Source organism: Saccopteryx leptura, chromosome 1 (genome assembly GCF_036850995.1).
Source record: "Saccopteryx leptura isolate mSacLep1 chromosome 1, mSacLep1_pri_phased_curated, whole genome shotgun sequence".
NCBI classification, from domain to species: Eukaryota; Metazoa; Chordata; class Mammalia; order Chiroptera; family Emballonuridae; genus Saccopteryx; species Saccopteryx leptura.
In genome coordinates this window covers 171,165,174-171,184,323 of record NC_089503.1, presented here as the reverse complement: position 1 = coordinate 171,184,323, position 19,150 = coordinate 171,165,174, and the positions used below count along the sequence as shown (strand labels likewise).

The 19,150-nt window shown below is 39.5% G+C and overlaps 1 protein-coding gene across 1 annotated transcript in view; it reads right to left on the bottom strand.

Annotated features, from left to right (window-relative positions):
- Window positions 1-11,361: 11,361 nt before the first annotated feature.
- SPATA17 (spermatogenesis associated 17) overlaps window positions 11,362-19,150 on the bottom strand; it is a 105,366-nt gene continuing 97,577 nt past the window's right edge. Inside the window, exons 10-11 of the mRNA XM_066360887.1 lie at window positions 15,132-15,214; window positions 11,362-11,537 (exon numbers count right to left, since the gene is read on the bottom strand). Of these exons, the coding sequence (XP_066216984.1) occupies window positions 15,134-15,214 (81 nt within the window). The 3' untranslated portion in view covers window positions 11,362-11,537; window positions 15,132-15,133. The remainder of the gene's footprint in view (window positions 11,538-15,131; window positions 15,215-19,150) is intronic.

Sequence of the window (19,150 nt, the reverse complement as noted above, 5' to 3'; positions counted from 1 at the left end):
TAACTAGGCAAAGACAGAGGTCATGTGATGAACATGAAAGACTAACTCAGGGCTGTCCACACTCTGAACATATCAAAGAAAGTTTTCAGCCTTGCCAGACATGACAGAGCAGACATTTGAAAGCCTTCAAATTTCCTTGATGTCAGTAATAAAAGTTTGAGGAGGCAGGAATGGCAAGAATGACATGGTCACATCCCCCAAAGCATCTTATTAGACAGCTTACAAGACCTTGTGCCTCAGAGATCTCATGCAAGAGGCTGGAATATAGTCACATCCCCAAGAAGGGAGAAATAGATGACTCCTTCCAAACCTTGGGTTAATTTGAAATCTTCTTAAATGGCTTTATATATTGTTTATTTATAAATGGCTCTGTGAATAAATAGCTCATTCGATCAGATATTCTTTTAAATATCTACAACATTTCAGCGACTTATTTTATGGGGAGAAATTAGTGCCAGCTTTTGGACACACTCCATAATTTACTACTCTAAACAGAGTACATGGCTGTGTTAATCTCATGTTATTCAAGAAATTATAGTGTATATATTAAATGTTTTAAGATCCCAGGAGTACTCTGAAATGGAGGTATACTGCTACATAAAAGAATGTAAATGACTTTGAAGTCCATTTCTTTCCTTTTAGAGAGCCCAATATGATAGCTGGTTTCCTCTCTCCCAATACCCTGGATTGATGCTAGTTTAGGTTGATAGTATTTCTGGTATGTAATCATGATTTGGCTGTCTCTGTAATAATCAATACAGATTTGCCAGCATATCTCAAGGGAAACACATCGTACTAGTTTTTTTTACTGAGTCACAAATTATCGCACACGTAGGAGCTTAGGACACCACCACTCAGAGGCTCACAGTTCTGCAGGTTAGATGTCTGGTGCAGTGTGTCTGTGCTCTCTGCTCAGGATTCACAAGGAAGAAATCAAGAGATTGGCCAGGCTGAGTTTTTTTTCCTGGAGTTTCCACTTCCAAGCTCACTCTTGCCATTGGTAGGACTTAATTCCTTGTGACTGCAGGACTTGGGGTTGAGGTATTTGTGACTGCAGGACTTGGGGTTGAGGTATTTGTGACTGCAGGGGTACAGATAGTAGCTTTGGAGATTAGGAAAGATCTCTATGATAAAATGATATTTAAACTGTGGTTTGAATGACCAAGATGGAGCTAACCTGTAACTTTGTATATTTCTGTATATTTGTGTTGGTTTTACGGTTTCATCTATAGGGATGACATATTTCCTTCATAGCTCTTATAAGGGAAGACCCTCACTAAACATCTCGGACTCTTGCAACACAAGGCACATCATTAAATTTTTTTAAAAAGTGAATTATGGATGAAAGAACATCAATGGATGCAAGAGAAGTTAGGGATTTGATTTGTGCCTCAACTTTCTCAAAGTAAAACAGGCTTCCAAGACACTATATGTCATAAATTATTTTTGTTAGATTCATCTATTCATTTAGATGTCTGAGGATATATGCAAATCATGAGTAAGCAATGATCATTTGGCCAGCCACTCTAAAATATATCCCTGGTTCAGTTTTGTTACTCAAAAAGCGTGTGATGTAAATATGTCACTTATTTTCAGGATAAATCCAGTGCTTCAGATCTCCCACACTGTTGCCTATAATTAGATTCTCTAATCAGTCATCTCAGTGTAGCGTTCCACATCCAGAAGTCCATATTAACAAAACGTCTGTCTACTTATAAGAATTTGGTGGAAAGTTTAGTTTCAGGATGTTAGTCCATCTGGCCTTGCTAACTGCAGAATTACAGAAGGATAAGTTGACAGCAAAGGAAACACCATCTGTTTCAGAGAATGCAGTTGATCTCTGCGTGATGAGTACAAAGTCAAGTGCAAGACTGAAGAGCCGAGGTGGTGAATGGAAAAGTGAAGAGTTTATTGGGCCTTTTACTTCCTGCCTGAGCATGATTTCCACAAAGATGAATCACAATCAATGAACAAAAGTGTCATCTGGTTGCTTGGAAGAAATCATGTCTTACATATTTGCCTTTTTTTGTCTTCCTCTTTGGTAGTGACCAATTGTTAAAAGAAACTATATTCTTTCTGCCTAACTGTATATACTCAAATAAAATCACCTGTTTATCTGTTCAAGTGTTGAATCAATCAGACAATATCCAATACAATTTGAACCAAATGTGTAGGTTAGTTGCTCAGTTGATGGTGGTATATCAATGATCCCAAAGTCGTAAACTTCACTGCTATACAGTCAGGTTAGGGTTACGCAGGGATAGACTTCATTCCATAACTAGGTCTCCACCCTATCCTTACCTAAGCAGCTGAAAGATGCTGTCAGGAGATCGAGATGATGCCACCCATCACACCACTGAGTCAACAAAAGTACTTCTGAGTTCATATCCTAGCGAGGGTCACCTGGTAGACCCGTGACCATGAAGAGCAGCATATTACCATTACAATCAGTGAGAATGTTTTGGTCACTAAATGAAACCTGGAGCAATCAGAAGAAATAATGACAAGGCCAATCAACTGAACTGTCTTTAACCCTTTGATGTTGCCTTCATAGGTAGCATTTGGAGCTGATAACCACTGCCTCTTTGAACTATCTCTTCCTTACGCTTCTGGCACAGTTAAAAAGACTTCTATTTTTACTTAAAAATGAAAAGAAAAGTGGACTTCTTTTTCCTTTAGATTATCTTCTCCTATGATGAATTCCTAGGCTCTCTGTTCCCTCTTAACCACTTTAGTGATCTAACCCTCTCTTATAAATTCAGATACAAGCTTTATCCTGATTGATGCCTAAATTTGTATTTTTGATCCCAATTTTTCACCAGAACTACAGGTTCCTAATTTCACATTCTACTTAATTCTTACTGAAATATCATACAGTTACTTCAAAATAAATATATCTTAGACCAAATCATCTTGCCTCCAACACCCAGCCCTTTTCCAAGATTTACATGGTACCTACGTTTGCTAAGCCAACGGGACCCTTTATCAGGGGTTCTGACCCATTTCACCACCAAGGTCTTCTCTTATGTATCCATTCAACCATCTCCCTAGTGTTCATTTAAAAAATATTTTCACCAGAAGATACATTTCAGTAATATTTTTTTAGTAGTATTAAACAAAGGCATTCAGGCTGTGATTCTGAGTAAACTGTTATCACACTGTTAATCCCAGCCAGAAGCAGAAAAAGTGATGTTTGTTTATTCTGCACAGACTACACAGGTCCTGAGGGAAGAAATTGAGCACTCTGTTATTGTTTGACAGTAACTTAACTATTACATCTTAACCAGACCTAACCAGTTGAATACTCATTTGTCTCAGATGGAGACTATATTTGCATGCCTACTTCTTTATGGAATCTTGTGCACCAAGATTCACAAAGGTCCGTGGTATCCTGGTGCTGATAGATGAAGATATATGGGCTCCGGGAGGCCTGACGTGTGGCCATGCATGTGCCTGAGCTCCTGTAACTGAGACGGAGCATTCTCCACCCCTCTTGGCAGAGGAGGACGAGGAGTCAAAAAGGAGACTAGCTTCTAAACGATAGTTTCCTCTGAAATCTTCTGTAAGTCTTCACAAGGAAATAGCAATCTTAATGAAACCTGCCATGAACTTGAGACATATAGTGCTGTCAAGTAAGGCTATTCTAGATTCCAGGCATTTGACACACACAAGTCATGGAATATATGAACTTGAATAAAAAGCTAAACCATCATTGCTTAGACTAAGTCCCATCACTTAATATTTACAGATATCATTCAAGCATTCACTTTCATTGCCTGTTCTAGCTCTCAGGATCTTGCCAAATATGGCTATTTTGGTCACAGTGATCTACTCAGAATTAGTTCTTTTTAAGTGAAATTTGTATTATCAAGGTCAGAGTGGGCATCCTATATCATTCTTTGATTTAATTTGAAGTAGAGGGAACAGTGACATCACCCTTGGACGAGTACCCACACAGAAGCATGTTCCAATTATTAAAGAGCTTTAAATCCACCTTCCATCTTCACCTTCCCTGAGCTTTAGTATATTGAAACCAAAATACCAAGAATAGGAAATGGGTTTTAACATGCCACCGATTCCCATGGACTGGTGGCTGACTGGAGAGTTGGGGGGAGAGGGATTCTGTGCTTAGAGCCATAGAAATGAGGACTGTGACCAGCAATGTCCACCGTGGAGGGAGAGTGGTGGGAACAAGTTCAGGATAAAGGGCTGGAATCTGAGGATGTTTAACAGAGAGACAGGAAATCTCAAGTGTGCCATGGTACCTTAGGCAGGTGCTGGAAGAACTGTCACAGGGAAAAGGGAATCAACTTCTCCTACAGCACTAAATTTGCTCCAGTAAGTGAAATTACAGAGGCTATGTAATGAAGAACTGTTAAATAATTAGTAGAGTTCAAAATGGAACATACTCTCCTGAGAAGGAAAGTTAAGATTTAGAGTTAAGTTAGACTAACAATATGACTTACAGATGCCAAGCAGGGGGTATGGGTATCTTAGAACAGATTCTAGCAGATATGGGAAGTCAGAATAAATGATTTTTTAGGAATCTTGCCAAGTGCCGCCAAACCCTGAACCATGAAAATTGCTACCTTCTAGAGTAGAGTTATTTATATTGAGATAATAATGGAGAAAAACACCCAGCTATTTCAGATAAATATATTTAGTATTTCTACTGAAATTTCACCCCAGTCTGGGCAATGTCTGCACCCTGTGATCACCTTTTGAAAGACACTTTTAATTTGCAATTAAAAAAATTGAAATTAGACATCCCTTTTTTAGCATCTCAGAATTCGGGACTCTCATGTGGCAAGGCAGATACACTCACAGGAATAGTCCTTGCTGCCATGAAACGCATCAAGAGTCTGTGTGCCATCTCTTTGAAACCAATTGGGTTCCCTGGAAGGTTAGGTCTATGATCAGTCATTGTCCCATCAGCCATCAGCATCTTTGTCACGGAGTGAAGGAGACGGGGAGAAAAATCACCCAGGACAGGGACGGAAGCTGTGGAGTTGGAAGAAAAAAGCCTTCTTGATGAAGCTGTGGACTTTCTGAAGTCTTTAATTCCCCCGCGGGCCCTTCTCCGCGCTGGCATGTGGGCCACGCTGTGGATGGATGGCGCTGCTCATCAGGGGAAGCACACGCATATATCTTGTGGGTTGATTTTTTTATTTGCCAGGTCAAGAGGAGCGGGGAGATTTATTTGGAAGGATGGTAATGAAGGTGGGGAGGCACTGGGGAGGCTGCAGTTTCTGTTACCGATATGTTATTCTCACTTTTTTCTTTTTTTTGATGCTGAGGTGCTCTCTTCCTTTCCACTTATTTTTCTAAGAAAGGGGGGATGTGTTAGTGTGATAAGTCCACGGCCAGAGGGAGGACGGTAATGAAGATGGGGGAACATAGAATTTCCGGGTGAGATTTTGGCTAAGATAGTCCAAATGTTTTCATTGCTCTTTCCATTTTTATTCTGCACAGACACATGTACTTAGGTGCACTAGAATGCTATTTGAAATCACTGTTTTCTTCATCCCCAAGTGAGAGTTCATGTCTTCTTGCTTGCCGCCTCTCTTTTGCTCTGCCTTGCAAGAAGGAAACCTAACTTTCTTCCTTGAGAACAACAGCACAAGGAAAGGGGCTAGCTCTACTGGACCTTATACAACAGAGTCAAGGAGATCACAATCACCATGCCGATCTGAGTCAAAGGATGGAATTATTCACTGAAACAATGTACTGGTCCGTTCTTGGTTTCCAGAATGCTGTTTCCGCCAAGGGGACAGAGGCGAGTCTGGAGGTTGCTTACCACCACTACCTGGGTGTCATTCAGATGCAGCAACTGATCCTCTGGTCTGAGGACTCCCAAGACCTGGGCCCAGGCCCAACCCCTTCCATCCCTACTGCACTAACTAGAAAGGAAGTAAAATGTATATACTGGAAGGTGTACAATGCATGAAAAATACAGCTCAGTGAACTCTTTCAAATGAAACGTAAGTGTAGCCATCATCTAAATCCAGAAACAGAACATTGCCAGCACCTCCACCTCTAAGAGACCCCGTATGTCCCCTGCAGTCACCGTGGCCTCATCTCAGATCACCAGAGATTAGTTCTATTTTTACTTTAAATGGGTGGGCTAATTTACTTGCATGTATGTTGGATATCTGATGGCCATTACTCACCATTATATTTATGAGATTCTTCTATGCTGTTGAGAGGATGGGAGCTGTAACAGGAGTTGATTTTTGTTGAGTTTGGTGGAGGAGGTCACTGAGAGGATGTGACTGCCAGTTGACCAAAGAACTGGATCCAGGTAATTGGAGGCTCCTTACCCCAAGTGGATTAAAGGCTTGAATGTAAGACCAGAAACCATAAAACCCCTATAAGAAAACCTAGGTGGTAAAAACTCCTTGACAAAGGTCTGAGTGGGCAATGATTTTTTGGATGTGACTCCCAAAGCAAAGACAACAAAGCCAAAATACACAAGTGGGACTACCTTAAACTAAAAAGATTCTGCACAGCACAGAAAATCATCAACAAAATAAAAAGAAAACCTACTGAATAAGAGCAAATATTTGTAAATGATATATCCAATAGAGGGGAGTTAATATGCAACATGTATAATGCACTACTATAACCCAATAGCAAAAGGACGGTATGACTTAAACATGGACAGAGCACCTGAATGGACACTTCTCCCAGGAAGTCACACAGAGGGCCAACAGACATATGAAAAGTTGTTCGATGTTACTAATCATCAGAGAAATACAAATAAAATCACAATGAGATATCACCTCACACCTGTCAGAATGGCGCTCATCAACAAATCAACAAACAAGTGCTGGCGAGCATGTGGAGAAAAGGGAACCCCTGAGTACTGTTGGTAGAATCATAAATTGGTGCAGCCACTGTGGGAAACAGTATGGAGATGCCTCAAAAAGTTAAATATGGAGCTGAACGACCCTGCACTCCAGCAATTCCACTGCTAGGTATGCTAGGTATTTATACAAAATAAATAATACTAACTCAGAAAGATATGCACCCCTATGTCCACAGCAGCATTATTTACAATAGCCAAGCTATGGAAGCAAGCTAAGTGTCCAGTGATAGATAAATGGATAAAGAAGGAAGGGGTATAGATGTATACAACAGAATATTACTCAGCCATATTCCAATCTTGCCATTTGCAACAACATGGGGGATGTGGAGGGCATTATGCTAAGTGGAATACGTCAGAGAAAGGCACTGCACTTGCATGTGGAATCTAAAATACAAAACAAAACCAGAAACAGGTTCACAGAAAACACGCTGTTGGCTGCCAGAGGGGAGGGGATGGGGATGGGGAGATGGGGGGAAGGGGAGGGGATTAAGAGGTACAAATTTCTCCTGCTTTTTAGGCATCACAAAGATTTTAGGCAAATTCTATATAGAATTTTGTGATTTTATTAATATCCCATTTTGTTCCTAAAAGGTTTAGAGCCATTATAGAATGGAAAAGATAAATCAGGGCAAAGTTAAAAAGAGGGAAAAAAATGTGATTGAAGATAAGATTAACACATAAAATGGATATGGCGTCATTGTGAGAGGGGCCAGAGTAAACAGGGGATACAATCCGTAACAAGATTCACAATTCCCCTAAGATAAGAATACAATCTTGACTTTGCAACCAAAATGATATATTGCAGAAACAAGGATAATTACTCAAAAATTTACAGGTATGAAAGATCATTTCCCAGAAGGAGCGCTTTAGCCAGGCAGCAATCATAACTTGACCTCGGGATCAACCAACGTAACGTATACCAGAATCGATATTCAAAATCATATATGACGCAACCATAAATTAATGAGACTAGTTCAAAATAACATGCCACAGTGTCGTGCATTCAAATGAGCAATCGTATCTTTTACAGGCATTTTCTTAGGGAGTTTTCTGCTGTTTTGGAGCTTCTATCCCTGAAACATTTTTGGAACTTCCTTAACGTTTATTCAACAGATATTTCATTCCATGCCAGGTGCTAGACAGAGCACATTTATCTTAACAAATAAACAAATAAGCAGAGCAGAGGAGTCAGATGCCACTCACAACTACTTCCACTTTAGAATTTCCTAGGATGGGTCACTTTGAAGTACTGAGCCTAGGCAATCACTTATAAACTAATGCTGAAAGCAACTTTAAAAGAACTAGTTCCCAAAATATTGAGAACACTGCAGCATTAGAATAAAGATTCCAGTCTCCTGAGATTATTATAAAAGAACAGGAATCATTGTACAGGAGTCATTGATTCCATTACTATAAAGTATTACTGCCTATAAAATATATAACTTAGGAAGAGATAAACTAGGCTTAGTAGAATCAGGAAGCATTATAATAAAATACCAGATTACATACTACCCAAGCCTGCCAAATGTCACCTTGGTTTTTTTCTACCATTAGTTGTTTCTAGAATAAACACAGTTTGATAGTTGAATTGTTATGTGTCTCAAAGGAATCGCTGTTCTGCTTCCAACTATTTCTACTCAACTTCTTACAGTTTATAATATAAGGAATATTTTATCCTCTTCTATTATTTTATATAAAAGTCAATATAACATTTTTTTTCAATTTCCCCATCCCAAAATGCTAGAAAATTCCTATTTGCAATAAATGTTGTCTTATTCAGAAAAACATTTGCTGCTTTATTTGAATTTTCTATAAACCCATACTTAGTATGACTTCCACTATAGTCACCAAATTTGTCTTTAAATGGATGTTAACTGTTTAAAAAAGTAGCATTTAAGATGTTTTAAAATTCAACCTTTTTCATATACAACTCCACAAACTATAACCCCTTCCATGATCAGTTTTAGAAATTCTAGTTTAGACTCTCAGAGTGACAAGGGCAAGGTTATGGGTTGAATGAATCACAGGCCTGGCCATGAAAAAGAAGAAAATACCTTTTGCAAAAACAGGGATGGACCTGGAAACTATTATGTTAAGTGACATAAGCCAGACAAGAAATAAAAATATTATATGACTTCACTCATATGAGGAATCTAATGAACAATGTGAACTGAGGAACAGAATAGAGGCAGAGGAGGGATCAAAGGGACCAGTGGGCAAGCGGACAGAAGGAAAGGGGATGAGAGGATGAGATCAGAGAAGGGAAAGAGCTTGGTGAAATTATATATACATAACACAGCATTATAGAGAGCAGAAGAGCAAATCCTGGAGGAAAGCGGAGAGGGTGTTAGGGGAGGGGGCAAGAAGGATGTTGAGGGGAATTTGGGGGTGCAGGAGGATGTATTCGGTGGGACACTTGAATCTATGTAAACGCAATAAATTTAAATCAATAAAAAAATAAGAAATCAAAAAAAAAAAAAAAATCACAGGCCTGGCCATGTATTGTAACTTTGAAGTAGCCAATGTTCAGGCTCTAATTCCAGCTAATTGTCTTACAAGATTGTGTTAAGGTCAAAGCCAACAAATATTTCTCCAGCATCTACAAAATACATACTAGATTGCTCATTGTTATTAAAGATTCAAAGGGCACACTCTAAAATTCCACACTCCATCAGTCAGACATTTGTTGTTCAATCAGAGACCACTTATAACTGAATACACTGTGCCAGGGACAACCCTGGTAACCAGGTTACTTCTCTGCTCTCTTTTCTAAGGGTGTCTGTGTTTCTGCTCCCACACTCTCTGATCCATAGCTGCGTGTCTCAAGTTCAATGTCCAGAATGGGGTTTTTAATTGGTCTGATGATTCATTATTACTCTCAGGACAAAGCTTCATACCATTCATACTTCAAATCATTCATACTTACATGTGGGCTGCCCTCAACCTGGCTACCCAACACACATCTCATCATGTGTGACCAGGTCGATGGGGTCAGAATATGGCCACTTTAAGGAAACTATTTTAATGGCATTTTTGGTCACTAGGGACTGTGGTTGTGGCAGTAATTCTCAGAGGCAAAAAAACCACTATTCACACACTGTATGAAATTAGTCGTCTGTAAAATAACGTAGTTTATTGACTCGTAAGAAGTATGGTTTGTGTCTTCTATAGGATCATCTTGTTATTTCCTATTAGAACTACAGAGTTTTGGATGAACTGGAGATGATTGCCATGTCTTCATTGAACAGATGAGAGAAAGAGGAAGAGAGAGAGGGGGGGCAGAGAGAGGGGGGCAGAGAGAGGGAGTGGGAGGGAGAGGGAAGGAGAGAGAGGGAGAGAGAGGGAGAGAGAGGGAGGGAGAGAAAGAGAGAGGGAGGGAGAACAAGAGAGGGAGAGAAAGGGAGAAAGAGGGAGAGAGAAAGAGAAGAGGGAGAGAGCAGGAGAGAGAGGGAGAGAGGGAGAAAGAGGGAGGGAGAGAGGGAGAAAGAAGGAGAGAGAGAGGGAGAGGGGGAGAGAGAGGGAGGGACTTCAGAGGTTAAGACACTTGTGTCTGGGTTACTCAGCGAGGCAGTGGGGGTCTTCCACTCCACCATAACTTCATATCTTAACCTCATTTTTATATTTTGTCTTCTTTTGTTTTCTAAAAACAAAACGGTAAAGTGAGAGAAGGTATTTTCTAAAAACAAACCACTAAAATGAAAAAAGAAAAGAGCCTAAGAATAGAAGAGTTATCAAATTCTCTATGTATTTAAACCTTGCTCACTGAGAGTTAGCTCAGTAAAAAGTCTGAGAGGCTGCACCTCTGATCTGATTCACGTCTACCCGCTGGAATCACCCTATTCACCATCTCTGTCTACACCACTGCAGGTCCTGACAACGTTAATCATGTGTGTGGACACAGGGCATGTTCAGCCAGACTGCGTCAGTCAGGGTCATGAAGAAATAGCTACCATCTTCCTCTAGGAATGGGGGCTATTACATCATCTTTATTCAAAAGACAATTTTACCAAGAGAAAGATGCTAAAGAGATCTTGAATTTTTTTTCTTTGTTTTTTGCCAATTCACTCTGAGGAAACTTGGCATACTGACCAACTGGATGCCAAGGTTTAACAAGTTTTCTTGCTGATTTAGAAATTTAACCCCCCAGCCCCCACACACAGACACACAGACACACAGACACACACACACACACACACACACACCAGTACATACATACACAGCTTATTTGCCTGATTATGACTCTCCCTTTAGATACATTTTCTTTCCTTACACAGCTGCTAAAACTTTATTTCCTCTAAAAAAAAAGACAAAGGAATTTCACCCTCTCCCCATTCAGGTGCCCACCAAACTTATTTTTCATTTTAATTTCTTTCCTCAGCTCTTCCAGTCATCCATATTGCAAATTCTGATGAAGAAGGAAGAAAGTACACTGTTTTTCATGCATAACAATTTTTTAAAAATTTTATTCAGTGAGAGGAGAGGAGGCAGAGAGACAGACCTTGCATGCACCCTGACTGGGATCAACCTGGCAAGCCCACCAGGGGGCAATGCTCTGCCCATCTGGAGTGTTGATCCATTGTTCAGCAATTGAGCTCCTCTTAGCATGTGAGGCAGAGGTCATAGAGTCATCCTCAGTTCCCGGGGCCAACTCGCTCCAATAGAGCCATGGCTGTAGGAAGGGAAGAGAGAAATAGATAGATAGATGAGAGAGAGAGAGAGAGAGAGAGAGAGAGAGAGAGAGAGAGAGAGAGAGAAGAGAAGCAGAGAAGCAGATGGGTGCTTCTCCTGTGTGCCCTGACCGGGAATCAAACCCTGGGCCGATGCTCTACCACTGAGCCAACCAGCCAGAGCCAACAAACAATTTAATAAAAATTCATCTCAGCTGGACTCACAGTTGAACCACTTTTCAGCAGAGGGAGAACCTAGACCAAAGCACCTTGCAGAGAAGAATCTGGGGAAGCTGAGATGCACACAACACAAGAAAACTCACACCAATGCTGACTAATCAATGTTTCCCCCTTATCCTGGTAAGTTTTCTCCACTCTGATCTTTCAAGAGACACTGCCTGGAAAGATGAATGAAGCTAAAATAAGATGGTAGAGAAGTCAGACAGGATGGGGTCTGTTTGGATTCAGACCGGGCTGCCTTGGGAAACTATCCAAGGTTACCCAAGTGACCATGATAAAGGAAAATAAAAATAAATTAAAAGGAGTCAGATTATCCTAGTCAGAGAGTAGATTTTTAAAAATATGTGGGGGCCCTGGCCGGTTGGCTCAGCGGTAGAGCGTCGGCCTAGCGTGCGGAGGACCCGGGTTCGATTCCCGGCCAGGGCACACAGGAGAAGCGCCCATTTGCTTCTCCACCCCTCCGCCGCGCTTTCCTCTCTGTCTCTCTCTTCCCCTCCGGCAGCCAAGGCTCCATTGGAGCAAAGATGGCCCGGGCGCTGGGGATGGCTCTGTGGCCTCTGCCCCAGGCGCTAGAGTGGCTCTGGTCGCAACATGGCGATGCCCAGGATGGGCAGAGCATCGCCCCCTGGTGGGCAGAGCGTCGCCCCTGGTGGGCGTGCCGGGTGGATCCTGGTCAGGCGCATGCGGGAGTCTGTCTGACTGTCTCTCCCTGTTTCCAGCTTCAGAAAAATGAAAAAAAAAAAAATATGTGGGTGCTTAAAATCTCATTCATTCTGAGCAGTTTCAGAGGCTGAAATCTCGGTAGATTAATCAGAGGGCTGATTGTAGGCTCTGTTTATCCTAAACTCAGATGCGCCAAAGGGAAGGAAGATTAATCTGATAAAGGCATCACTATTTCTAATCGGGCTGATGGGAAAGTGCAGTTTGGGTGTGAGAAGGAACGCTGGGTGAATTATCACCGAGTGATGAACTACCCTGAAGCTGAGGCAATCAAATAGATAGCTCTAAAATGACTGCGGCATCTATAGTCAACACTTGGGTGCGACTGCCCCCGTCCTGGCCTTCTTCACAAAGAGCAGAAGCACTTCGTCATATTTGGTGAAATTTAATCGTAACAGGAGAGCTTGATCTGAGGCGGCTACCCTTCACTTACCAAAATTAAACACCAGGACATGACATTTTGATAATATTTTCAATCCACAAAATAGTTAAAAACCCAAGAGCAGAGTGACCAAGCGTTTTTTGTTTTTTAAATTCCATCATGTATTTGTAATTTGCTCGTTGTGCACTCTTTTTAATTAAGAGCAATGTGAGACATTTGTTACTCATCCTTGTCTTTCTTAGAAATAATTTGGCAAGTAATTACTTTGCTTTCAGGAAAAAAAAGATAATTGTGCCTAAATTATTATGATTGACTAGAATAAAGTCAAACTGTTTTTGTAATTGGTAGAGAAGAGTTCATTCATATTGGAGAATTTTTTTTTAAGACTTTGCTTTTGTTTGATTAGATAAAAATTTCAAAAAATAAGGATACAAGTACATGTCTCCCCAAAAGGTATCTATAATCTTAGTATTCAGAGAAAACTTCCTTTAACATTTTTGCCATATACAAATGTGTGTGTGTGTGTGTACATGTAACACAGAAGTACATGCAGCTGCGTTTTTATTTTTTTATTTTATTTTTTAAATTTAAAAAAAAAAATTTTTTTTATTCATTTTAGAAAGGAGAGAGGGGAGGGGAAGAGAGAGAGAGAGGAGAGAGAGAAGGGGGGAGGAGCAGGAAGCATCAACTCCCATATGTGCCTTGACCAGGCAAGCCCAGGGTTTCGAACCGGTGACCTCACCATTTCCAGGTCGACGCTTTATCCACTGCGCCACCACAGATCAGGCCAGCTCCGTTTTTATAAAATCACACACATTATATAATACAATGTATGTGTGCATATACACATGTACAGACATTTTAATAGAATTAAGCTATAAGGGTTCTTTTGAATCAAGCCTTCTTTTCTTAGAAATACATTATGTTCTTTTCAGATTAACAGGTAAGGATCTATACCTTACCTGTTATGTCTCATCATTTATTTAACTTAGTAATAAGTATTCAATTTGTTTTCAACACTTGTCATTACAAACAGACTATACCTTTGAAATAAAATCTAAGTCACACACAGATATGAAGCTTTTATTTAGGCTACTTTATATTGTCAGTTAGAAATACCAGAGAAATGCTCCAATGGGTAATGATATTTTATAAACCTTTGAAACAGCAATCCCACTTGGTATTATATATGAGTATTTCACACTTCCCTTCATGTATTTTTCTGGAGTCATTAAAAGGTATCTGTATTTAAGATATTGACTTCCACAGTGAAGCATCCAAAGTTGTAAGTGGGGAACGGGAGTCCCTGATACTGAGTCTAAGGAACATAAGCTGCTTCAATCTACTCTGCCTTCTCCAATGCACCAGAGCTCTCCCCTTGGATCCTGGTGTGGAAGGATACCTGGGGCATTCTAACTAGCACAGTTTCCTATTTCTGCCTGTTTTCCTTCAACTGTAGTGATCTGTGCTGTTTTTATCGAAAACCTCCTCTAATTCAGCTGAAAATGCTAGAATACTCCCGTTAAGTCTCACTTTGATTGTAATCACGCCTCTATTTTTAAACACCTTAGCAAGCAGATACAGTACTCTTTGAGAGCCTATTCTATAGGTCTCTGTGTAGGTCTGGTTTTGTATACTGCAAACTTTGATAATCAGAGACCCTGGACACTATTTATTTGGAATCCCATCAAGATTCAAATAACACATGTATTGAATATAGTATTTTAAACTAACTATCAGTATAGTATTGAGAAATGTTTTGCTTTTAGACACCATAGCATTTTTCTCTGTGTTGTATAAAACTGTTTTATTGTATTAATTAATATAAAGAGAAAAGGCACACTTCAGATTTTTGTTAGTTGTATTTCTTAACCTATTTTGAGTCCATCTGGAGATTTGAAAAAAAAGAACCCACCAGATAGAAGGTGACGGAAGACAATTTGACTTTGGGTGAGGGGTATGCAGCATAATCAAATGTCAAAATAATCTGGAGATATTTTCTCTGAACATATGTACCCTGATTTGTCAATGTCACCTCATTAAAATTAATTTTAAAAATGTGAAAAAAAATGAGAACCCATGATTTTTTAAATGTTAAAAACCATTTGACTAGAATAAAAAAATGTGTCTGGTTTTATTATGCATTAATATTATTATAGCATGGCTTTTAAAATGCTTGACAGTTAAATTATTCTTGTTTGATTTTTTTTTGTCACTTAAAATAGTGTTTGAAGTACTTAGCAAAAATGCATACCTTTATAAAATTTGTCCAGCTTTTGAATATAATTTTCCATACTTGGAGAAGAGGTCAAATGATGGTAATACAGTTTGAAAATCCTAGAAGGAAAAAGAGCAAAGATCACCACAGAGCTCTAATTCAGTGGTCCCCAAACTCGGGCCGTGGACCGGTACCAGTCCGTGGGCCATTTGGTACCAGTCCGCAGAGAAAGAATAAATAACTTAAATTATTTTCGTTTTATTTATATTTAAGTCTGAACGATGTTTTATTGTCAAAAAATGACCAGATTTGCTCTGTTACATCCGTCTAAGACTCAATCTTGACGCTTGTCTCGGTCATGTGATACATTTATCCGTCCCACCCTACAGGCCAGTCTGTGAAAATATTTTCTGAACTTAAACCAGTCCGTGGCCCAAAAAAGGTTGGAGACCACTGCTCTAAATGACTTTGTATTATCATTATTATTATTATTGGTTTTAAATATATATATAACAATAATTAAATTTTTGAAAAAAGAAATGAAGAAATCACTAGTTTTATTTAAATAATCTTAAACCTTTTGATATTTAGTAATTACATTTAGTTTTCATTTTAATATAATAGATAATTTTGAATATGTAAAACACCTCTTTAAAATGTACATTTCAATTTTTGTTTTTTTATATTTACTTCATATTACTTCGGATAAAAAAATATTCACATTGTATATACTTTATCTTCTCTTTTTTCTTTTCTTTTCTTTACTTTTTTTTTTTTTTTTTTGTATTTTTCCAAAGTTAGAAGCAGGGAGGTAGTCAGACAGACTCCCGCACACACCGACCGGGATCCACCTGGAATGCCCACCAGGGGGCGATGCTCTGCCCATCTGGGGCATTGCTCCATTGCGGCCGGAGCCATTTGAGCACCTGAGGCAGAGGCCATGGAGCTGTCCTTAGTGCTCAGGCCAATCTTGTTCCAATGAGCTTCAGCTTTAGGAGGGGATGAGAGAGATAGAGAGGAAGGAGAGGGGAAAGGGTGGAGAAGCAGATGGTTGCTTCTCCTGTGTGCCCTGGCTGGGAATCAAACCCAGGACTTCCACACACCAGGCCTACGCTCTACCGCTGAGCCAACCGGCCAGGGCCACATTGTATATACTTTAAATGCATTGAATGCATATAGTAGAAAAGAAGATATAAAAATCAATAATCTAAGCTTCTACTTTAGGAAACTAGATACAAGTGAGCAGAAAAAAAGACATAATAAAATCAGAGCAAAACTTAAGAAACTGAAATGGAATCGCAAAAATCAACAAAATCAAAAAAGCTGGTTCTTTGAAAAGATCAATACAATTGATAAACACCCAGCAAGGATAGATGAAACTAGAGAGAAGACACAAATTACTAATAATTACTAAAAGAGATGGGTGATCACTACTGATGCCACGGACGTTAAAAGGATAAATAAAGAAGTATTATGAACAGTTGACCACAACTTGATAACTAAGATGAAATGGACCAATTCCTTAAAAAATACAGCCTATCAACACTCACATGAGGAGATTAACTGCTAAAGACAGGTCACATCGTGTCCACAGTTATATTCCTAGGGTTTAGTACAGCATCTGGTACAAAATATGATAGATGCTTAATATTATCTGGCCCAAGGAGTGATTGAATGATGAATACACAGACTTGGCCCCGGGGAAACATGAACCTGTTTCCAGTCTGAGAGGCTGAGCCATCTGGGTTAGTCCATCCTTACTCTCTCATTCAACCCCATCACTTGAGACCAAGGAAAGAAGATGGAAACTGTACGCCCTGGACTGCATCATCAAAATTTACTTGTGACCCTAAAATCAATCCTCAGAGTGTAAAGTCATGGTGCACTTTTGTCCAGTCACAGGAAAGCAACAAAAGACAATAGAAATGTGAAATCTGCAACAAATAAAAGAAAAAACTCTCCCAGTTTTATACCTATTCAGTGCAGTTCGATGTGGGCTCATGCACAGATTTTTTAGGGCTCCTTAGGTAGCTATCCCATATAGCCTCTACAGACTCGTCACTGACTGATGGCCTATCAGAACAGGGTTTCTCCACCAAACTGCCAGTTTCCTTCAACTGCTTATCCCACCCAGTAATGTTATGCCTATGTGGTGGCACTTCGTTATAAACGCGCCAATATTCACATTGCACTTTGGTCACAGATTCGAATTTAGTGAGCCACAGAACACACTGAACTTTCCTCTGTACCGTCCACATCTCGACTGGCATGGCCGTGGGCTGCTCCGCTGAATACAGGGTGTTGTCATCATCTGCGCATGTGCACATACTGCCACATTATCCTACAGAAACTAGGAGGGTTTTCCTTTTATTTGGTGCAGATTTCACATTTCTATCGTCTTTTGTTGCTTTCCTGTGACCGGTCAAAAGTGCACCATGACTTTACAAACACACTGTAGATATGAGCAGGGTGGCGAAAAACTTGAGTCAATCAACACACACATTTCCAGTTGAGGCGTGCGCTCTAGTGCTCTACTTAGTGCCGTATTTTTCACATTTTTTTCTTTGGGTTGGTAATTTCACTGTTTAACATGGACCCCAAGCATACTGCTGATTACTGTCTAGTGTTCTTAAGTGTCAGAAAGGTGCCATCATGCCTCCAAGGGCACAAGTAACACTGGACAGACAGACCAACGATTGAATGAGAAAATGGCTATGTAAAATGAATTAAAAGATTCAAAATATTGTTTGCTGCTCTTTATGGGTAAGTTGTAAATAACTCTTCATGAACACTAACCCAAAATTTTAGTTTTGTGAGGCTTTCTGGTCCCCGAGGAAGAGGTTCAGTGAGTGATGGGTCCCAGCCCATAATCCTTCATTCCCTATTCATATCCTTCAAGCAGCATGATGCAAGAGAGACATTTGGAGAAAGAAAGAGGTCTATTAATAATGTTTACCTATTTCTTTCATTGATAACACAAATGGTGCCATATGCCAAAAAATAATTGGCCAGTAAAAATGTTCACGTTGAAACTAACATGTGATGCGTAGTCTGGGTAAGTAGCTGGTAGGGAATTGTTCCTTTTAAGAGAGCAGTGACTCTCTTTTGTCAAGGTAGCCTGTTTTTTCGGCAAAGGTATAATCATATGAGAAAAAGTGATCCCCCTGTAACAGACGTACTGACAGAATGCATCGTTTCCTTCACTTCTCTTAAAATTGTTCACATCGGAAATCTGGTGCTGGGATGTATTATAATGTCTTGGCTAGCTGGCGGGGAGGCTCTGGTATGCCATGCCTTGTTCATTTTCTGATTACCCCTGAAGAAGCAAACATCCTGGAACAATACACTGGCTAATTTAAAAAGCACAGCTAACTAAAACAGAAGGCAATTTTCTACTTATGTTAATGGCTTTAAAAGTGTAAATCTTACCCTTGGAATCAACTAGTCATCAGATCTTAAAACAAACAGTAATACTGCCTTGCTTTCATTTAAGGCAACAGGTCTCCTTGTGCAGTCGATCATTTTGATCAAACGTTTTCTGCTTGTCGGTTTACTCTTTCACTGTGAAAATGTTTGTGATAATATTTGGTATTAAAATCAAGAAATTAGTCTCGCAGCAGGGAGTCTGCTAACAACACTCTTTTAATTTTATCCTTCAAGCAGTGGCAGAAAACATATTAATTGCAGTATAATTCATACCATAAATATTTCATTTTAATTATGCTTAATTTTTGTCAAGCTCAAAAAATGTCGAGTTCTGACACAGTGTTTTCTCACAAGTTTTTTTTTTAAGTGGGAGAATTAAAATCAAACCTTGTTTCTGAAAGAAATTATGAAAGATTTCTAATTACTGCTTATGTTTTTGAAAAATGGCTAATCTGGTAGCCCCAAAATAACATCTGGGAACGTATGAACTTGAAGCTTTATTACTCAGTATTTATAATTCTTAATAATATACATGCATCATTAACATGATGAAATTCTCACAGGAAGGATTTTTTTTCTTGTAATTATAGGATATATCAGTAACTGTCATTGGATGGTAAATTTTCTCT